Raw genomic sequence first — 23,162 nt, forward strand, 5'->3', positions numbered from 1 at the left:
GAGCTTGAGGTCAAGAACAGATGGCCGGATATTCTCTTTCAGGATTGTCTGGTAAACAGCAGAATTCCTGGTTCTATCAATTACAGCAAGTTGTCCAGACCCTGAAGCAGCAAAGCTGCCCCAGACCATCACACTACCACCACCATGTTTTACTATGTTTCAGTATGATGTTCTTTTTCTGAAACTATGTGTTCATTTCACGCCAAATGTAAAAGAATACACACCTTCCATAAAGTTATACTTTTGTCACGTCAGTCCAAAGAATATTTACCCAAAGTCCTGGGGATCTTAAGTAAGATGTTTTATGGTAAATGTAAGACGAGCCGTTCTCTTCTCTTTGGTCCGCAGTGTTTTTTGCCTTGAAACTCTACCATAGAGACCATTTTGAACTAGTCTTTTTCTTATTATTTGAATTATTAATACTGACTTTAACTGAGGCAAGTGATTCCTGCAGTTCTTTAAATGTTGTTCTGGGTTGTTTGGTGACCTCCTGGATGAGATGTCAATGCCCTTTTGGAATAATTTAGGTCTGCAAATATATTTTTCACATGGGGCCAGGATTGTTTTGGATAGATTATAAAAACAGTTTTGTTTATTTACTCAGGTTATCTTTATTTGATAATAAAGTTAATAAATTTAAGATAATAAAGTATTTAATAAACTGTCAATCTATCAATTTTTTTATATAGTGCAACAGAATTTGACAGAGCAGCTTTACAGAGAAAAGCAGGTTGACGCCTCTTATGAGCAGCACCACAGAGGTATCAATTACTGTGGGACACAGAGGCAAGAAAAAACTCCCTTTAAGAGAAAGAAACCTTAGGTGAACCCAAGACTCAAACAGAGGAACCCATCTCACTCAGGTCGACCCACTCAGTACAAACAACAAACAAATAACAGAGCAAAACAACAGTAGAGAGAGATAATGTGAGCTATAGCTAATGTAACAGGTACTAATTTATGAATATTAAAAAATGTGATGGAGAGATATAGATAATGTAGAAACAGGTACTAATCTATTTATGTGATGAGCACATAATTGATAATGAAGAGCTATGGCTAATATAGAAACAGATTCTGAGTGTGTTCATGTTTATCAGTGCGAGGTTGTAGAGAAGGATGCAACACAGCGAGCAGTGGAGAGCCAGGCTGGGCAACATTAGGAATAGGGCATCTCCATACATTTAGAAGAGATAGATAGAGAAAACAGAAAGACATAGATAGACAAAGATAGTTTTGACTGGATTTATGTAAAACAGGGAATATAAAACAGTATCAGACTGTGGCTAATGACTTCAGCAGATCTGAATAAAACAGACTAACTAAAGGCAGAGAGCCAGAAAGTAACATAAACACGGAGGCACCCTGAAACACTGGCATCCACCAACACCACCGTCCACAAACCTGAGTGACTGAGTGCAGTGGGTGAACAACAGCACCAGCATTCAGTTTACCACAATTCCCTATGTCTGTGAACCCCTGGATCTGCAGCCTGATGTAAAGGGAAAAACATTAATTACCAAAAGCTAAACTAAACAAGTAAGTTTTAGTCTAGACGTCTAACCAATCACGGTGAATAATAAAAGGAGATGAGGTCTTGTAAGAACTCGTGTCTCGTGTGGCCGGTGTAGGGCTATATACTTTAACAATTTTATAGTCTATGTGGGATTTAACTGAAAGCCAGTGCAGATCTAATAGGACTGTAATAGGAAAGTTTATTTAAGTTACTGTAGAAACATCCTGACAATAGCACATTACAATAGTCTAGCCTTGACGTAATGAAGGCATGTACATTTAATTTTTGTGTAATTTTTCTTAGCCTGGTGTAGCGGATGAGAATATAAATAATATTTTATTATTTCATTCCACATAAAATCCTTCTCTAATTATCTTTGTTATCCTTTTGAGTATTTTTCTGTATTTCTGGGTATTATTTATTTTGTATTTGTGATTTTTGTTCCTTTTGGGGGTGATTTCAAGCTGTAATATTGATTTTAAGCTGAACTGCAGAGCAGACTTTTATTTTGAAATCGCGCGAGTTTTCAGTGTCAGCGCGGGCTTCTCTCTCCTCAGTTCGCGCTAAATACTGCTGAGGAGAGGTGGGTGTTTACTGTGCTCCTGATGAAATACTGTTTTAAAACTGTTCAAGCACTTATAGTGCACTAAATCTGTACTCTTACTTGTGTTTTAGTACTAAGAGTAAGTTATCTCTGGTTGTGTGGGTAGTTCGTTTGTGTAGAGAGTTTTTTTTATATAAGTACAGCAGATTTAGTGGAGTTAAGGGAGAAACTGCTACCAGTTAAGCTAATATGGTGTGCTTTTCTTCTCACAGTTGCATGTGTGTGTGTGAGAAGGACCAGAATTCACTCTATGCTGTGTTGTATGCTACTCTCATGCACAGGTACTGCCACAGGTTAATTGGTTAATTGTTTAATTAATTTAGCTAATTGTTTAATTGCATCAGCTGTTTATTTTTATTGGAATTTGTTTTGTTATAATGAAATTAATGTTCAGAAGAAAAAAATATACGTCATTTATGGGAGTCTCTCTATATATATGTGCATGGGGTAATGTATTATGGTAATGTATAATATTGTATTTTATTTCATAGCTATAGATATATTCTTAATGTTTATTTTCATAACATAGTACTCTATATTTGTGATACAATATTTTATGATGTCTATTTTATTGTGTGTTTTATCAACTAGATGTAGAGGAAAAAAAGTGTACTCAGTTCGCGCTAAATACTGCTGAGGAGAGTTGCATGTGTGTGTGTGAGAAGGACCAGAATTCACTCTATGCTGTGTTGTATGCTACTCTCATGCACAGGAAATAGAGAGAATAAAACTCCCGTTGTATGGCAGAGTGTGTCCCGTGTTTCCATCATCGCATTCACAACGCAGAGGGTGGCCAAGCCTACTAGGAGAGAGAGAGAGGGACACACACACACACACAGTCAAACTTGAGCCGGCTACACTGGCAATGTAATAGAGAGGTGTAGAAACGCTGTTCTAGTAACATTAGATATGTGTGGTAAATATGTAAGGGGCAAATACTTTTACAGCACTGCACATACAAACATAGATACCAGTGGTGTACAGTAAGGTCCTTCTAACCCTGCATGTAAATCATTAGATAATATTTAATCAGGAAATATATATTATAGTTATTGTAAACTATAAGCATAGTTGCCGCTCGCTGGCTCAACGTGACTACACTGTAATATACAGCCGATGGATTGGCAAGCGTGAGAAATCCACCATGTGTGGCCATGTGAGGTGCGTGTGTCACACGCTCAAAGCGTGAGACTTGAAAACACTGCTAATAGACCAGAGTTTTTTGCATTTCTCTTACTGTTTGTTACAATGTCTTTGTTTTTTTTCTCTTTTCCTTTGGTATTTGTGTGTCTTTCTTTGCATGTGTATCACTACTTGTGCCTAATTACAGTACATAATGACTTTGGTTGTTTTTGGAAAACCAAATAAAAATATTTTTGAAAAAAAAAAGAAGTAGACTACAAGGCAATAATACTCACCTCTGAACGGCCGAATGGCTAGCGCTTTGCGGGTAATGCTAATGATGCACCAGCAGTGCTAGCCATGGTTAGCAGCAGACTACAGGCCGATAATACTCACCTCTGAACGCCCGAATGGCCAGTGCTTAGCGGGCAATGCTAATGATGCTTCAGCAGTGCTAGCCATGGTTAGCAGCAGTCTACAGGCCGTACAGGCCTCACTTCTGAAAAGCCGAATGGCTAGCGCTAAGCAGGTAATGCTAATGATGCTCCAGCAGAGCTCGCCATAGTTAGCAGCAGATTACAGGCCGATAATACTCACCTCTGAATGGCCTGATGGCTAGCGCTTAGCAGGTAATGCTAATACTGCTGGAGAACTAAACTGAAACTCATGTATAACGCTGTACTTCAGCAGAGTGGCTTTACTGCTTCTTACAACCTGACTAGTAAAATTCATACACAAGCTACACCGGATTATAAGGCACACTGACAATTTTTGGGTGCAGCGGCAATTGCACTTGAGTACATTTAAATGCTTATATGATATTGTACAGTTTTCTTATTCTTCAAGAATAGTTCAAGTTCAAGTTCATCAGATTGTCAATTTGATCTTGCCTTTCCCCCAGCATTTCTGTCAGTTCTGGCAAAAAAAGTGTAAATGGAGTGGAACTTTACTACCAGCAGGTTGGAGAAGCAGAACACCCTGTGCTACTGCTGACAGGTAAAGAAAGTAAAATTACAGATATTAAACCAATGAGTGTATAATGTCACCTTAGGTCGGTGGCATCATTTCAACTTAAATTACAATGGGAACAGTTCATTACTATGCTCTCTGTTCATGTTGTGTGTTATGTGTACAGGCAGTGGTCAGACAGATTTTGGCCCAGAGCTCGAGAAGTTGGATAGGAGGCGATTTACAGTGGTGTCTTTGGACCCTCGAGGCTATGGATGTTCGCTTCCCCCAGACAGAGCCTTCCCCTGAACTTCTTTCACAGAGATGCCAAGGATGTTGTAAATCTGATGCATGTCTGAGGCTTAAATAAGGGGTTTATTAAAAATAAATGTTATGCTAATGTTATGCCAATAAAATAAAAGTCTTCTAAACAATTTTAAAGGTCAGCATTAAGAATGTTCTCACTTTATGTTTTGCATAAACAGACCCTAACTGGTATAGTCTATGTTTATTTAAGATGTTTCTTTTTATTGCGTCTCTCATACACACAAATCCTGTATCTGTTTACTGTCTCTTTTTTTTAGGAACTTGGGTTCAGGCATTTCTCCTTGCTGGGCTGGAGTGACGGTGGCATCACTGCTCTCATCGCTGCTGCCTTAAATCCTACCTTAATTAAGAAGATGGTAGTATGGGGCTCCAATGCTTATGTTTCAGAGCAAGACGTCAAATGTCAGGGTCTTTAACATAACGCTACTAACGTTACGTATCCTAACATTACTAATGTTACCTCCATCACCCCAAAACCCGTGTTATTCTAACGTTACCTTCATCACCTCAGAGTCCCTCTGTTATTCTAATGTTACTAATGTTTCCTCCATCACCTCTAAGCCTCTGTGTTATTCTAAAGTTACTAACATTACCTCTATTGCCTTAAAGCCCTTGTGTTATTCTAACATTACTAACGTTACCTCCATCACCTCAAACTCCATTATATACTAACGTTACCTTCATCACCTCAAATTCCCTGTGATATCCTAACATTACTACCGTTACCCCATCTTAGAGTTACTAAGGTTACCTCCATCACCCTAAAGTCTCTGTTATCCTAACATTACTTCCATCACCTCAAAGTCTCAATGTTGTCCTAACATTCCTAACATTACTACAACAATCCTTACATAACTAATGTTACCTCGATCACCTTGAAGTCCCTGCATTACCCTAACATTACTAACGTTACCTCCATTACCTCAAAGCCTGTGTTATCCTAGAGTTACTACCGTTACCTCCATCACCTCAAAGTCTCTGTGTTATCCTAACGTTTCTAACGTTACCTCAATCACATCAAATTTCCTGTGTTATCCTAGCACTACTAACGTTACCATCACCCTAAAGTCTCTGTTATCCTAATGTTACTAACGTTACTTCCATCACCTCAAAGTCCATGTGATATCCTAATATTACTAATGTTACCTTCATCACCTCAAAGCCTCTGTGTTATCGTAACGTTACTAACGTTACCTCCATCACCCCTATTCTGTCCCTTACACACGTGGGGCTGTATGTATCGACAGATAGCTAAACACAGAGATATAAGAGGCTTGAATGAAGACAGGCGCTGAAGTAGAGTGTAGAGCTCTTTACTTGTAATGTCCTGAGCAACATGAGCTCCCAATGTTCTCTATTGTGTGAAAACTGAAATAATTACAAAAATACTTCTTACTGCTAAATTCACAATTGAATAAACAAATAGACAGTTACATTAAAGCCATTGGTTTCTTTTCACTTGGTTGTCTCTTTTTGCTGCCTGAAAAGATCTGTTTTGTCATAAGATCCTGGTGGAGGTACAATGGTACAGATCTTCTGAGTTAAGATCATAGCTGGAATCAGGAGACAAGGAGTATCTGGGTCGGAAGTGATGGGTATCAGAGGCCTTGAGTTGATAATTGCAGTAACCTCTGCCAGAAACATTGACAGTACCTCATGGGTGAGGCAGGATGGATTGGTCTCTGACAGCATGGAATCCAAGATGCGCCCAGAAACCCCAATCATCCTTTCCCATACTCCACCCATATGGGAGGAATGAGGTGGATTAAAGAGCCAAGTGCTGCCTTCCTCGCTGAGGTACCTAGATATGCTGGTGTTTTTCCCATCATCCAGCAACTTTTTCAGCTCTTTGCATGGCCCTTTGAAATTCGTGCCAAAATTTGACCGAATTTGTTTCACAGGTCCACGTAGAGCAATGAAGCGACGTAGAGCATTGATGAAACTGGAAGTATCCATTGACTCAATAAGCTCTACATGTACTGGCCGGACATTAAGACATGTGAACATGACTGCCCATCTTTTAGAGTTTGCTGCTCCTCCACGAGTACGACGTGTAGATACACTCCATGGACCAAATATGTCCAGACCAACGTTTGTGAAGGGTGTCTCAGTACTGTGGCGATCAGGTGGGAGATCTACCATCTGCTGTTCTGCCGTCCTGCCGCATAGTTTCTTACATTGAACACACTTGCAAAGCTTGCTTGCTAATGCCAGCCACTGCACTCTTTCTCCTGATTACGAGTTGATCTGAAGGACCGTGCAACATGAATAAGAAAAGCTATGGCCCTAATTAAAGATTTCCATGTTGAAAATAGCTCAAAACGATGAGCACCAAGGTTTGAAGAGGAGTCAGCACACGAAGTGATGTTAGACCACACCTTAGCATCAGATTCTGGGTCGATGATGTCATAAGGTGTCTGTTCAGCTGGACATGCCCTCGTTGAAAGCATCAAGAAGGAAGGACCAGAAAGCCAAATGGTCTCTGCAAGGTTGGCTGCAATCAGCTGGATTCTCACTTGTTGGAACATAGTGCCACTGGTCGGGAGAACCTCTTGATTCGCTGGACCCTATTGCTGACATACACATAGAATCTCCTTGTTTCATTACAAATATATCCCAATACCACCTTGCTGTCCGTGTAGAAATCCAGTGAGTCTAACTTGACATCAAGTTCATTGACTCCCATCTCTGCAATTTCCACAGCCAGTACTGCAGCACCCTCGCTTCAAGACCTGGCACAGCTTGACATTTCAAGAGCTTACACTTCAGGCAGTCTTCGTCATGCCCAGCGAAGAGAGATTCACCTGTTCTCGGATGCATCCATAAACACCATCGCTGCTGTTGCCTACCTAGCCTTCCCCATGACAAAGCCAGTGTGACATGTTCCGCTGCAGTCAGTTACTTTTAGGTAGGCAACAGCAGCGATGGTGTTTATGGATGCATCCGAGAACAGGTGAATCTCTCTTCGCTGGGCATGACGAAGACTGCCTGAAGTGTAAGCTCTTGAAATGTCAAGCTGTGCCAGGTCTTGAAGCGAGTTTCGCCATGCATTCCACTCTGTCTCTTTTTCAGCTGGAAGAGGTGTATCCCAATCCACTGGTGTGCTAGTAAGTTTTTTTTTTTTTTTTAAAGGCTTCTTGAACAACTTGATTTGGGTAATAATCAAGGTCTGAATTATCTAATTAATAGAACAAAAAAGTGTGAGTAAACAGAACTTTATCTAGTTATATTTGCTTCTTAACAGGCTTTCCACAAGTGTGTGTGCCTTCAACTTTAATAAATGGATGTTAGAGCAGGAGGGAAAATAGGACCATCCTAAACTATGTAGGTGACAGGCTAATTGGTAGTCAGCTCCAGGATGAGGAGAGCAGTTATGTTCCAGTAATCTGTTACCTTGTGACATCGTGTGATTCCTATGTTCAAACGTTTTAAGACTAAACACGTGATTTTACTTTACACATATTTTATTTTAGACAAAGGTTATATATGTCTAATGTTTAAACTCAAATGCCACGGTTATTAAGGGTCAGACAGTGGTTTGTGAACTATCATACACATTCTTGAAATATCTTGGAACAATGATTTACTCAAATTAAATTTTGAAGCCAGTGGTGAAGCAGGCTTTTATTTAAAAAAAAAATCTTTTTTTCCTTGTTGACATGGTTTGGAAATTATACATTTAAAAATAGGCACTGCCTAAATTGGATTGTAAAATGGTCTACCAAATTGTTTGGTAAGCCCCTGTTTAATTTCTAGCTATGTTTGACAGACAGTTAAAGCAGGTGACTTAACTCAATTTTAAGTGACAGTACTCATCCTTGTACACTGAATTTAGGTTTGTGCCATATGGATGAAGGTTTATGGCTCCAAAATGTAGAACAATATGATACAAATGCTTAATTCCAGCAGTCATTACTTAAATAAATGACTCAAGATATAGTGGTACCACAGTTATCTTTGTGTCACAGTATCACGGTGTCACAGAGGGAGAGGAAGTGTTTACTGCAACACCACCAGCAAAAAACTGAACAAGTGATTTTCTTATATTTATACAACAAAAGTATTAATAGGCAAATGTTTATTATAAATACTGATAACCGATAAGTATTTTAATTACTATTTAAATAAAAAACAGACTTAAAATTCCTACTTATCGCAAATGAAGCCTATAAGCAACATCTCATTTATTTGAATTGAAATTAAAACATTAACAAAAAACATCTACACCTCATTAAATATTGATTATTTGTTTTATGAAAACTAAATGATTTGATGCTAGAAAGCCCAGGATTGTACCGAAATGGTATTGTTGACCGATGCACAGTGACACTATCTGCAGCAAGATGATGCTGCAGCTCTTTGGATGTGGTCTGTGGATTGTCCTTGACTGTTCTCACCATTCTTCTTCTCTGCCTTTCTGATATTTTTCTTGGCCTGACACTTCTGGGCTTAACAAGAACTGTCCCTGTGGTCTTCCATTTCCTTACTATGTTCCTCACAGTGGAAACTGACAGGTTAAATCTCTGAGACAACTTTTTGTATCCTTCCCCTGAACAACTATGTTGAACAATCTTTGATCATTTGAGAGTTGTTTTGATGAGCCCATGATGCCACTCTTCAGAGGAGATAGTTAGGGGTATTCAAATCAATAAAATGATAAGGGTGCCCATACTTTTGCACCGGTCAAATTTTGGTTTAATGCATATTGCACATTTTCTGTTAGTACAATAAACTTCATTTCAATCCTGAAATATTACTGTGTCCATCAGTTATTAGATATATCAAACTGAAATGGTTGTTGCAAACACCCAAATATTTAGAACTAAAAATGATTCAAATTAATAGGGGTGCCCAAACCTTTTCATATGACTGTATATATATATAAGTAGAGAATTGTTTGGTAATAATTTGGTAATACCTGGAGAGACGCAGAGCCTCACACCGTACAGAAGGCGTTATGTGAGTTTGTATATTTAATACCCATCCTCAAAAAAAAATCCTACAAAAATCCTGCATTCATTTATCAGAGTAACCCCTCATTTCTGATGTTAGTTTCAGTGTTTAGAGGTTGGCGGTAGGTTTTTTGCTCTGTGTATAATTGGTGTACATAACAGCCAAATATCATATTTTAGTTATGAAAAAACATAGAATTCAAGCAGTCATTACCCAAATTACCTATCACAATAACTATGTTCATGTTGGCGATATATTGTTCCACAAATTAAATAAATTATATTATTTTCTTTTAAACACCATTTTAAAGACCAATAAATACATAAGAATATTTCAACATTGACATCAGAATATAGATGTTTTTAAATATCCTAAATACATAACATAAATTTAATAAAAATGTTTTAAACAAAGTCAACACACAAGCTTGATGCTAATGTGCTCTCTTTGCTATGAAAAACATAATGTACAAAATCAAGGTCATCAAAATTTATCATGGTGTCTATGTTGTATTATGAATTAATAATGTAATAGTTGTGTCAGGACTACATAGAAGAAATGGGTCAAGGATTGGGTTGGGTTCCATTTGGACCTCAAAACCTTTTGAAAATTAAATATTGTTATTATAATTTTTTCATGTTTTATTATGAAGAGGATATGTTAAATGTTTTTAAATTAATTTTGCATAAGCTCAGGCATACAATTTGTAGCATTTATTTTTTATAATTTTATTTAAATTTTTTCCCATTTTCTACCCAATTTAAACGGCCAACCCTCTCATTAGGACTCCCCTTTCACTAGTAATGCCCCAACACACCAGGAGGGTGAAGACTAACACATGCTTCCTCTGATATATGTGAAGCCACACTGGCTGGACAGCGCAGTGATACATCAGGGCTTGGGGTTCGAACCTGCAACCTCCCGCTCATTGTGGCAGTGCTTTAGACCGCTGGACCACTTGGCGCACTTTATAGCATTTATTTAAGATTTTTTATGAAGTCTCTGACCTAGGATGTCCACCCTGTTACAGACATATGCATAACTGTTTGAAACACTTATGGTTTAATTAAGTCAAAACATTAATTATCTAGGAGCTGATATGTCCCTTTTTAGCTTTAAAGTATTTTTTTTTTTATTCGTTATTCTTAAAAACTTTATAAATCCTGTGCCTGAATTCTCATCAGCACATGATTTAACTTTTTTATGTTTAAATAAAAATGAATTCTATAAGTATATTGGTTATTGGTTATTTTAAAGGATGCATGCTTTGGCTTCTTTTTAGGCAAAAGATCACAAATAACATATTAATTATTTGTACTATCTTAATTAAATTATAGACAGAAATTTTATATATAACAGGGTGGAAATAGCCGTAACATAACAGTGGGACAAATAATGCATAGTAAATTATGTGATTACAAATTATTTAAAAAATGTATTAATGTATTTTTCTTTTCACATAAAATTTGACAAAGAGATAGACCTTTAACCAGCTCCTATGCTGGTTAAAAAAAACAAACAAATGGGGAACCAAAAGTCAAATTGGTTCTTGCACTACATAAGGCACTAAGTAAACAATGTGTCATGTCTTTACATTTCATCATGAAAAAAGCAGCAATTAAACAGTCATTTATAAATCTTTAGAAAAAATAATAAAGAAGGATGACAATTAGTAACAACAAGCAATTAAAAAACAATTGCTAAAAACAGATTTCAAGCAGATTTGCCTGTCATGTTAATTATTTCAGTAGAATTTTCAGAAATTATATTGTTTAAATGTTTATATTATAAATACAATGATCAGTACTGGAGACGCAAAAGGCACCGAATTGTAGGAATGACCCAAATATCAGATGTTAAAAGTGAGACATTTAGAACTTGAGGGCAGCAATCTGTCTACAAAAAGTTGGTACAGGTTAATGTCAGTACACAGTGATGGCATCACACGGTGGCAGGCTATGCAGAATCTATGTATATGTCTATCATTATCAGTACACAGACAGAGCTTTTACATTTCTGTGTCTGAAGAACAGACTTATACTTGAATAATACCCCATTTAATCCCATTATTCATTTTATACAACACAATACATCCGTAACATGCCAGTATGTTTTGTGAATACTTACTACAAGTTTTTTTTATCTTAATTTAATAACACTCGATTTTATCCAGTACCAGAGGGATTTTTACTGCGTAATTAATACATTTATATTAATACAATTATATTAATTTATACATTTATAAATATGCTATACCATATGTCTGTCTTTGACATAGAGCATAATATGAAGTATTTCAGCATGAAAGCATTTATAATGTGTAACAGTGTCCTGAATCATTACTACATCTCTGCTGTTTGTTACAAACCAAACCGTGTGAAAATCTGGTAAAAATTGGTGTAGTTGTATTATTCACCTTCCTCAGTGTAAATTAAAGTACTGAGGGCGCAGGGTTGACTCCTCCAATATGGCAGCCACGCCGACACGCCAGCTCCAATACATCATCGATATCTTATACATAGATGCTGCATCGACTGGCGTCGTCTATTCGAGCTGGCATGCCTGCGTGGCCGCCATATTGGAGGTGGCAACCCTGCGCCCCCAGTGCATTAATTTACACTGAAGGAAGGTGAATAATACACCTATAATAATCATAACTCTACCAATTTACACCCGATTTTCACACAGTTTGGTTTGTTACAAACAGCAGAGATGTAGTTATGATACAGGACGCTCTCATACATTACAATATACCTGCTTTCATGCTGAAATACTTTATATTATGCTTTTAATCAAAGACAGACATATGATATAGTTTTATTAATTGTATTAATATTATTAATCAAATAAATAGTATTAATATTTATATATACACATAAATCCACATTTATGTGTGGGTCTATATGTGGATTTATGTGTATATATAGATATAAAATGAATATATATATATATATATATATATATATATATATATATATACTGAAAAATAGCATGTTACCTGTCTCCACTCTCTGAACTACAAAAGTTAAACTATAAATCATGAAATATAAACATTATATTCCTTATTTTTTTGCCATTGTTGTGACTCCAAATACACACATTATATATATATGGAATGGCCCATATATGTATATGTATATAATATAATAAACAGTGTATGTTACACTTTAATATTATATGAACAACAATAAATGTGGATTAACCCCCTCCACACACAAGAAATAAACAAATATTATTCTTTTATTTTTTGGCCATGTGGAGGCAGCTGGAATCATTTTAAACAGCACACATTAACACAGGTTATGTTCACTATAGATGTTATTACTTTTTACATACTTTTACATGCACCATTTATAGTATACTAGAGATTGTCTATTTCCCACTGGAGGGAGCATCAGCAAAGTCAAAGTCAAAGTCAAAGTGGTTTTTATTGTCATTTCAGCTATATACAGAGTACACAGTGAAACGAAACAACGTTCCTCCAGGGACCATGGTGCACATAAACACAGTGTAGACAGAACAATAGTGCAACAGTACAAAAGTGCAGACAGACAATACAGACAAAGAATAATAAATAACAAGACAGTGTGCAAATTATGCAGTGTGCAAAAAAGACCAGTGAGGTAGTAATTACCTCTATTACACAGTGTGCAATAGAGTCCAGTGAGGTAGTAGGGTTTTTAGTGCTTTCCATTTTCTGGGGTAAGTGGGGTAAGAGTGTGTGTGCATGTACAGAAAAACCATCAGTTCAGTCTCTGCAGTTGAGGAGTCTGATGGCTTGGGGGTAGAAGCTGTTGCAGAATCTGGTCGTGCTGGACCGGACGCTGCGGTACCTTCTTCCCGAAGGCAGGAGGGAGAACAGTTTGTGTGAGGGATGGGTGGGGTCATTCACAATGCTGGTTGCTTTGCGGATGCTGCGGGTGGTGTAAATGTCCGTGATGGAGGGGAGAGAGACGCCGATGATCCTCTCAGCTGTCCTCACAATACGCTGGAGGGTCTTGCGGTCAGAGACTGTGCAGGTCCCAAACCAGGCAGTGATGCAGCTGCTCAGGATGCTCTCAATGGTCCCTCTATAGAAGAGTGTGAGGATGGGTGGAGGGAGACGGGCCTTTCTCAGCTTCCGGAGGAAGTAGAGACGCTGCTGGGCTTTCTTGGCTGTAGAGCTGGTTTTCAGGGTCCAGGTGAGGTTATCTGCTAAGTGGACACCAAGGAACTTGGTGCTCTTAACAATCTCCACAGAGGACCCGTCGATGTTGAGTGGAGAGTGGGTGTGTTGTGCTCTCCTGAAGTCAACAACCATTTCCTTTGTCTTGTCCACATTCAGGTGAAGGTTGTTGACTGTACACCAGTCTGTCAGCCGCTGCACCTCCTCTCTGTATGCTGACTCGTCGCCTTTGGTGATGAGACCCAGCACGGTTGTATCATCGGCGAACTTGATAGAGCTGTTAGAACTGTGTTTTGCAGCACAGTCATGAGTCAGCAGGGTGAACAGCAGAGGACTCAGGACACTGCCCTGGGGGGCCCCAGTGTTCAGTGTGATGGTGCTGGAGGTGCTGCCCCCGAACCGGACTGACTGGGGTCTCCCCGTCAGAAAGTCCAGGATCCAGTTGCAGAGGGGGGTGTTGAGGCCGAGCGAGCTTAGCTTCCTGATGAGGTTCTGTGGGATGATGGTGTTGAATGCTGAACTGAAGTCTATAAACAGCATTCTGACGTAAGTGTCCTTCTTCTCCAGGTGGGTGAGGGAGAGATGAAGGGTGGTGGTGATGGCATCGTCCGTGGAGCGATTGGGACGATACGCAAACTGCAGGGGGTCCAGTGAAGAGGGCAGTCGTGTCTTGATGTTCCTCATGACTAGCCTCTCGAAGCACTTCATGATGATGGGTGTAAGTGCAACAGGACGGTAGTCATTGAGGCAGGACACTGTGGACTTCTTCGGCACGTTGGGACAGTGGCGCTGCACAGGGAGATGTTGAAGATGTCCGTGAGAACATCTGTCAGCTGGTCTGTGCACTCCCTGAGCACTCTGCCGGGGATGTTGTCTGGTCCTGCAGCTTTTCGTGGGTTGACTCTGCGCAGAGTGTTCCTCACATCCACTGCAGTCAGGCACAACACCTGCTCATCCGGCTTGGGCATGGTCTCTCACCATCGTGTTATTTTGTGCCTCAAACCGTGCATAAAAGTTGTTCAGGGCATCAGGGAGGGAGGCATCACGTTCACAGGACGGTGGCATTGTCCTGTAGTTGGTGATTGCCTGGATGCCCTGCCACATACGCTGCGCGTCACCCGTGTCCTTGAAGTGGCTGTGGATTCTCTGGGCGTGTGCGCGCTTTGCCTCTCTGATGGCTCTTGACAGGTCGGCTCTCGCTTTCCTCAGGGCCACCTTGTCACCCACTCTGAAGGCGGAGTCGCGGGTCCTCAGCAGCGCACGTACCTCAGCAGTCATCCAAGGCTTCTGGTTTGGGCGTGTAGTGATGGTCTTGGAGACAGTGACATCATCAATACACTTGCTGATGTAGCCAGTGACTGATGCTGCATACTCCTCCAAATCAACAGAATCGCCTTCAGTAGCAGCCTCCCTAAACATGTCCCATGCAGTGCACTCAAAACAGTCCTGAAGGGCAGAGATGGAGCCTGCCGGCCAGGTTTTCACCTGCTTCTGGTCTGAAGCGTCTGATGAGTGGTGTGTATGTTGGAGTCAGCCAAACACACATGTGGTCCGAGAAAGCGAGGTGGGGGCGGGGCTCCGCCCGGTACGCGCTGGGGATGTTTGTGTAAACAAGATCCAGCGCGCTCGCTCCTCTCGTTGCAAAGTCCACATGTTGATGGAATTTAGGGAGCACTGACTTGAGATTTGCGTGGTTGAAATCTCCGGCGATAATAAACAGTCCGACTGGGTGTTTGTTCTGCAGATCGCTGATAGACCGATAGAGTTCACACAGAGCCTCTTTAGCATTAGCACCAATGCTAGCGCTGGGTGGGATGTAGACAGCAGCTATTAGCACGGCGGAGAACTCCCGTACTAAATAAAAAGGTCTGCACTTGACTATCAGGAACTCCACCACCAGCAGAGAGCAGTGTTTGGCGACAGTCACAGCGTTGTTACACCATTCCGTGTTGATGTAAACACACACACCTCCACCACGGGTCTTCCCGGATAGAGCCGCGCTCCTATCCGCTCTGAACGCGGTTAGCCCGGCTAGCTGAATTCCGCTGTCCGGAATGTTGTCGTTCAGCCACGATTCCACAAAAACCAAAGCACAGCAGTCTCTGAACTCACGCTGGGTTGTTTGCTGGAGTCGGATGTAGTCCAGTTTGTCAAGGGAACAGACGTTTGCCAGAAAGAGCGATGGTATAGCCGGCCGGCTAGGACTAGCCTTTAGCCTCGCGCGGATCCCGGCTCTCTTTCCGCGCTTCCTCTTACGCTCGCACCGCTTGCGATGGCACTTCCGCTGGGCTCCGGCGTCAGGAAACACCGCGGGCTGGCGGCCTGGGTCTCTTAGCAGGCTAAGCTCAAGTAGCGTCTGCAGAACCTCGTCCGGTAGCGTGTTTTCTGGCTGATTTCTCCACTGTAGCAGGGTCTGGCGGTGGTAGAACATGTGCACGGGTGTTCCGATGCACATATTTGCAGGAAATAAACGGAGCACTGCTCATTACTGAGTGTGAATTTGTAGAGTGGATCACATGTCCTAATTAATGACAGCTAACGAAGAGAAATGTCTGTAGTTTATAGAAACTGAAGTGGTCTGTGTGTAAACACACACACACACACTATATATATATATAGACCGTCCAGGAGTTAAATTTCTTTTGAATAGATGAAATAATCTTTATTATCTGTCATTAATTTATTTTCATCCAGTGAGATTGTGATCCCCAAATATTTGATTTTATGTCTGACTGGGATATGGCATATTTCTGTATCATTCACATTTGTTTAAGTTAAGGTGTAAACCAGATATTCCAGAGAATTCTCTAATGATGGATAATGCTGGGAGGACTTCACTTTTGCCTTCTAAAAAATATGGTTGTATCATCAGCTAGTTGTGATATTTTTATTTGTCTACTTTCACAGCTAATGCCCTTAAACTGATGCTGGGTAATTAAAAGGTTCAGGACCTGACCTACCAGCAAAAAGAGGTAAGGTGAGATGGGACAGCCCTGACGAATTCCTCTCTTAACCTCCAATCTGGGTGAGGTACCATAGGGCAGTTTTACTGCAAGGTTTTATGAAAAGTTATCAAATTTGAAAAAAAAAAAAGTTTGTCAAAAATAAAATTATGTAAAACTGTGCCAAATGCCTTTTGAAAGTCCAAAAAAGAATCAGGGGGCTACTATATCAATAAGTTCTCTGTAGTTAACCAAGTCCAGAACCAGACGAATATTATTAGAGATATGACGTCCACTCATAAATCCACATTGAGATTCATGAATTATTTAATTTAGGTCTGGCTTGGCTAATAAGGAGGCCATAATTTTATAATCGTTGTTGAGAAGTGTTATTAGCCTCCAGTTATCAATAAGTAAATTTAGGGATTAGAGTAAGAAGTCCTTGCTTCAATGATGGGGCAGTTCTTCTTTAGAGAGGGCCTCATTAAATACAGCTAGTAAACATTTAGCAAGTTGGTTGGCAAATATTTTAAAAAATTCAGCAGAGAGCCCGTCGTTATCCGGTGATTTATTGTTTTTAAGACTTTTTATGCTTGCCAATACTTCGTCTAAAGTAATCTCTTTAGAGCATTCTCTGTTAAAATTAGCACTTATTGTTTTGACATTTTTTATTGAATTCAGAATATTAGAGCTTTCATGGTAATTAGTAGGGAGACAGAGATTGGCATAGTATTCAGATATATATTTAGCTATAGTTTTACTGTCTTCACAGATTATGTCACCAATTTTTAATGTAGTTATCATATTTTTTCTGAATTTCTCTTTTCTAAACTAAAAAAGTATCTACTATTTTTTTCACCCTCCTCTAACCATTTACGCCGAGAGCTTACAAATGCTCCTCGAGCTCTTTCTACATACATTTCTCCTAGTTCATGTTGCAGTTTTTCTAGTGTGACAACATGGCATTCTTCCTCTGCATTATCATGTGAACTCATTTCTATTCTTAATCTTTTTCATACACGTTTTTTTGCCATAAGCAGGAACTATTTTTCTGATTTAAATTTTTTAAAATTCCCAGTATTTCCCATATTTATTGCTCATCAATGCCATGTTCCAAAATTTTTCTATGAGTTTATATCTGAAATTAGCTTTTTATTTTGTAAAAGTGAGTTATTCAATTTCCAATAACCTACATTCCTTTTATTGTTACATTTTTTAAGATTTAGCCTTAACTTTAACATTTTATGGTCGGTCAAAATGGCAGGAGAGATTTCTATCTCACATACTCTTTGTTCAAGCTCTGTTGAAATCAACCAAAAATCGATCCTAGACTGAATAGTAGAGTCTTTGTTTGCCCATGTGAATTGCCTATCTGCTGCATGTCGATGTCTCCATATATGTCTAATAGATCTGTCCTGTTGCAGAAACTAATTAGTTTCCTTTCTGAATTAGTAGCTCTTGTTGGATTGAGATATTGGACAAAACCATGTTAAAGTCTCCCCCTAAGATAAGTTTTGCTGAGGAATATTTTCCAGAAAGAGAGTTAATATGTTTTTCTATTTCATCAAGAAGTATAGTGTTTCCTGAAAGAGAGTTATATAACCATAAACTTTTCCCAGTATAAACTGATCTCCTGTCACTTCAATAACAAGAAAAATCACTTCTTGATTCTAAGATTTTTCAATTAAATCTGTCTTTGAGGATGGCGACCCCTGCAGAGTGGTTCGATCCATGCGCCAGCCAAATATCATTACTCCATTGATTTTAACAGAAATTTAGATTATTTGGGCATGATTGAGATTCCTGTAGTAGAACTAGATCTGCCTTCATTCCTTTGCAAAAAATAAAAAAGGCTTTCCTTTTTACCAAGTCTTGCAAACCTCTTGTGTTAACAGAAATGAACAACTCCATATAAGAACCTAAATTTCACTCAGTGACTGAATAAACAGAAACAGCTCCTATATTAACTGTGTAAACCGTGCAAGTAAAACTGTTAAGGTGCTTTCATTTTAAAACAGTATACTTTAGAATTTGAACAACAGTTGCAAACTATGCTAATAAATGAGAAAATGGATGTAAGACATCGCAGAGATATACAGCCATTCTGAGAAATGGCTCCAAGCCTTACAATTATGAACTTGATGGTACTCTGGCTTTGTTGGTTTTTGTTTTGTCAACTGCTAGTTGACGGGAAAGTTCCAGAGAAGAAAAAAAAAGGTTGAGAGAAGCCTGCAGGTTGAGAGAAACCTGCACTGCAGGAGGGGTGAGTGTTTACCAAAAGTCATTTTTCCCCCTTTCCCTTTCCTTGCTCTCCCCTCTCCTTACGAAGTGGGGTACATATGCCCAGTGCTATTCTCTTTTGTAGCCCAGCCGAATCTCTTTCCCGTTGATGAAAGCCCTCGTACCGATGAAGTATGCTTTCTGCCCATCTTCGCGCGCTTTTTCCACAGTAGGCCACAGCGCCGCTCTGGCTTCCTTCTCAGTTTTTGTCAGATCCTCCCCAAAACGAAGCTTCTTCTCTCTCAGGAAGGTGTTGTTCTTTGCTGTCTTCCAGATGGTGTCTCTCACAAATCGAAGAGCAAAGAGGATGATGATGGCACGTGGTCTTGTTCTCTCGCCTGCCCAGCCTGTGTGCAACGTCAATCCCCTCCAATCCTGATTGGTTCAGTCCACTGTCTATATTGAAGGTGGGCCAATGGGCTGCTCCCTCTATATCGTGGGCCGGTCTCTTGAGAAAAAAAAGGAAAAAAAAAAATCTAAACAAATCTAAACAGCGGCCCCTGAGGACTGTCGGACCACCTGGAAAATGCCGGTGTTCTGTCGAATTCTCCTACCTTGTCGAACCGTGCTGCCCCAATGTTATGGAGCCAAATCAGGGACAAAAGTTTTGTCCATTTGAAAAAAAAACAATGAAACTGAAAGTTTAAGTATTAAGCTTGAACTTTGAAAAATACAAAAATATATTCGAAATAAATTTAAGTGTATTAAATAATTTTTCAGCTTGTATATAATTTTGATTCAATTCGAAAATAGTTTTAAACAATTTTTGTTTTTTTAATTTTCACTTTTTTGTGTATTTTGATATTTGAGATCTTATATTTTTCAGGTGCAGTTTTTTTTCACAGTTTCGATTTTTTTTTTTTCAGGGTTCAAATCTTTTTTTTTTACTTTCAGATCTTAGTTTTCAGGTTTCAGACTTTTGGCCCTGATTTTGCGTGTGGGCGTGGTATCATAGGAAAGGGGCGTGGTATACGGTTGAGGACCTACTCCGGAGGACCCTGTCAATGTGCCTGCGTGGATTATATATGTCTGTACGTTCTCCCTTGCGCGATGGCGTCCACTCCTCATGGACAGCCTGCTGACTCCAGCACACAGGTAAGATATATTAGGTAACTTTAGTTATATTGAGCTGGTACACTACAGTTTATTAGGACACGTTTAGAGAGGATCTTGTAGGAGTTGGTCTTGTTTAAACTTTGAACATTAGCTAGGATTGATCCTTTTTGTTTAACTGAGTGGATGTCTATGGACATATCCAAAGAGCTCTCTAAATCTTTAGAAATAAGGGTGTATATTTATAAGAACTCAGACCCATTAGAAATTAGACATTCCACTGTCTGAAAAATAAATGTCCAACTAAAATTCAATCACCACAATATGGCCTAACCAAATGACCTTTAAATGAAAATGTAAAATAAAACTGCAATAAATCTAAAACCTGGCCATATCTTGCTCTACAGTACAGACTGGTTCTGTTCATGCCTTCTTCCTTGCTCTTGCTGTCCATGAGAGAGGTTCTGCGTGACCACATTTATGAGGCTCTGCGCAGCTGCAGCCACTGTCGAATTAACGTTATAGTCGACTTTCTGAAATACCAGTACCCAGCTCAATATAACTAAAGTTACCTAATATATCTTACCTGTGTGCTGGAGCCAGCAGGCTGTCCAGGAGGAGCGGACGCCATCGCACGAGGTAGAACGTACAGACATATATATAATCCATGCAGGCACATTGACAGGGTCCTCCGGAGTAGGTCCTCAACCGTATACCACGCCCCTTTCCTATGATACCACGCCCACACGCAAAATTAGGGCCAAAAGTCTGAAACCTGAAAACTAAGATCTGAAAGTAAAAAAAAAAGATTTGAACCCTGAAAAAAAAAAATCGAAACTGTAAAATAAAAATTGCACCTGAAAAATATAAGATCTCAAATATCAAAATACACAAAAAAGTGAAAATTAAAAAAACAAAAATTGTTTAAAACTATTTTCGAATTGAATCAAAATTATATACAAGCTGAAAAATTATTTAATACACTTATATTTATTTCGAATATATTTTTGTATTTTTCAAAGTTCAAGCTTAATACTTAAACTTTCAGTTTCAATTTTTTGTTTCAAATTGACAAAACTTTTGTCCCTGATGTGGCTCCATACAATGTATATTTAACTGTAAAAATACAAAAGAAGCACTATTTTAGGGCATGTACCCAGTGATATTGCAGTAGATGTACGTTATTAGATTTGGATTGCATAATTCATTGTACCATGGCAAAGTTATAGTAAATATAGCTCATTACAAACTGCTTTTGTATTTATCTATGATAATATGTGTAATTTTTAGTTTCCATTTACACTTTTGTGCAATGACAGTGCGTCCAGGTTGTTTAATGCACATAAACGCCCCTAACCAGATTAATTATACATAAAACACGAGAAATAATTAAATTGTGTAGGTCGGCGCATGCGCAGTACCTTTGGGAAGCATGTATCGATGGGTAGGAAAATTCGACAGAACACCGGTACGGCAGATTACCAGTCCAGCCCTGAGCCCAGGAGAAGAACACGAAGAACACGGCCTGGCTGCGTTTCCTCTGAAATGTCGCTGTGTAAACGTGTTTCCTCCACAGCGGGGGGAGGCGCTGTTACAGCCGAGCCGCAGCTCTGAGCGGCGGAGCGGCTCGAACACAGCTCTGAGTGAGGAGCAGCATGAAGAGAGCGGTGTAGTCGAGCGGTTTGAGGCGCAGCGGTTATCTGGGTGAGCATGGAGAGCGGGGGCGGTCAGTCAGAGCCGATCAGTGTCCACGACTTCTCGGAGAAGCTGCTGGAACAGGTGGTGCACTTCCATGTGATGAAGCTGCGCGGAGGATTCTTCCTGTGGGTCGGATCGAGCCCTGTGTTGTCTAACGTGGCCGTGTCAATGAACAGCAAGTTTGTGAGTTTCCTCATTTACATTTTCCCCAGAAGAAGCTTGTTTTAAGGCAGTTTGATCATACATGTGAAAGTGTATGAAGCTGGAGATTAATTTAATCAAAACCGAAACGTTTCTGTGTTGTTTTTTTTTTGACATAACTATACACAGGTGTTACTTTTGGCAGGACACCATGCCGTTGTCGACGCTGGTACTGGGAGATTCATCAGATACAACCCCAATCTCTTTAGCTCAAAGATTGAGTGAGTACTGCTCTCCAAACTCTACATATATCTGGATGCACAGCAATACCGGAATGGTGTCTGTATAGAAGCTGAGTTTCAGATTGATAGAGTAAATTAGGTTCAGATATGCAGGGTTTATTTTCTTGTAAATTAAGGATTACAGAAATTGATAATAAAATTGACCATTTTGTTTCATTAATGGTAAGAAAGAGATGCCCTTTGTGTGCTTTTTGTATTTGTTGTACAAATGAAAATGTTTGTGTGATACTGAGTTGCTTTCCTTTTAATCTACCAATAGAATTTTTCTTTTGTCTGTAATGCTTAGGTAGGCGATGCAGTATTTACATTGTAGTCTGTTGTTTATACATGTTTGTATCAGCAGATAGATTGGATATCTGCTTTTCTCCACAAAACTATTTTACGATATTGACAGTACTTATACATTGTCAGTACAGTTTTTACTCTACTGTTACCCTTTCAACACTAAGAAACAACCCTGGATTTTTTTCAGTAAGGTTTTCTACTGTGTGGATTCTACAGGATTATAGATTTACTGGAACATGTCACAATAATCATGGCATAGTTGATCATTTCCCAATCAGCAGTGGCCAAAACATTACAGGCAATTATATGCCCTTGTCTACACACTGACGTTTTTTTACCTACTATATGGTGTGTATAGTGTACTGCAATTGAAAAAGAAATAATAATACAATGCTTTGCAAATAACTTTCAAATCTCATGCAATTTGTTTTATTTCTGATTAGCTGAGTGAGCTGGGGCTTTTTGGTAGCCATATTGTGGGGGTGGTTACTGTAATATTTAAGCCCTCTTGACATATGTCATTGTTATCAGTCATTGGTGAAGCTGCTTTCTGAACAGGGAAGTTAATGCACAAAGTGTCTTAAATATTTTCCTCTTTTTGAACTTACAGCCATGAAAACCGAGAAGCAGGTGTTTGTGAGTTATAATCTGCCCATGCCAGATTCCAGTTTAACACTGCTTGTGGAGAAAAGGATCAAGAAGGAAATGGAACTCTACCCTGACAAATTTTAAGTGTACTGTAAACTGTTTATTTCATAACCTTTCTATGCTGTATGTTTTGTACAGTACGTATGCAAAATAATAAATTTAAATGTTTGCACAACTA

General features: G+C 39.3%; 1 protein-coding gene and 1 non-coding gene across 5 annotated transcripts; both read left to right on the forward strand.

Moving 5' to 3' along the window:
• The first annotated feature begins 1,829 nt into the window (after positions 1–1,829).
• LOC107197136 (uncharacterized) lies at positions 1,830–7,455 on the forward strand. 3 transcript variants are annotated; one of them, XR_007439509.1, is made up of 5 exons: positions 1,830–2,401; positions 4,144–4,238; positions 4,378–4,632; positions 4,775–6,314; positions 6,419–7,455. It is a non-coding gene; the product is annotated as an uncharacterized LOC107197136 (transcript). The 3 variants fall into 3 exon arrangements; XR_007439507.1 differs by having other exon boundaries at positions 4,378–6,314; positions 6,419–7,454; XR_007439508.1 differs by having other exon boundaries at positions 1,830–2,099; positions 4,378–6,314; positions 6,419–7,454.
• Positions 7,456–21,454: 13,999 nt separating this feature from the next.
• psmg4 (proteasome (prosome, macropain) assembly chaperone 4) lies at positions 21,455–23,162 on the forward strand. 2 transcript variants are annotated; one of them, XM_007238711.4, is made up of 3 exons: positions 21,455–21,791; positions 21,939–22,030; positions 22,947–23,162. In XM_007238711.4, the coding sequence occupies exons 1-3, from the start codon at positions 21,621–21,623 to the stop codon at positions 22,981–22,983; spliced, it is 300 nt and encodes a 99-aa protein (XP_007238773.1). In that variant the 5' UTR covers positions 21,455–21,620; the 3' UTR covers positions 22,984–23,162. The 2 variants fall into 2 exon arrangements, with proteins under 2 accessions (XP_007238773.1, XP_007238772.1); XM_007238710.4 differs by having other exon boundaries at positions 21,486–21,791; positions 21,955–22,030.

This window comes from Astyanax mexicanus, chromosome 1 (genome assembly GCF_023375975.1).
Source record: "Astyanax mexicanus isolate ESR-SI-001 chromosome 1, AstMex3_surface, whole genome shotgun sequence".
Taxonomy (NCBI): Eukaryota; Metazoa; Chordata; class Actinopteri; order Characiformes; family Acestrorhamphidae; genus Astyanax; species Astyanax mexicanus.

Excerpts from the sequence above, each read along its gene's own strand:
- psmg4 (XM_007238710.4), top strand. The coding sequence starts at position 21,621 with ATGGAGAGCGGGGGCGGTCAGTCAGAGCCGATCAGTGTCCACGACTTC. Across the intron at positions 21,792-21,954 it reads TGTCAATGAACAGCAAGTTT|GACACCATGCCGTTGTCGAC; the intron begins GTGAGTTTCCTC and ends TACTTTTGGCAG. Across the intron at positions 22,031-22,946 it reads CTCTTTAGCTCAAAGATTGA|CCATGAAAACCGAGAAGCAG; the intron begins GTGAGTACTGCT and ends TTGAACTTACAG.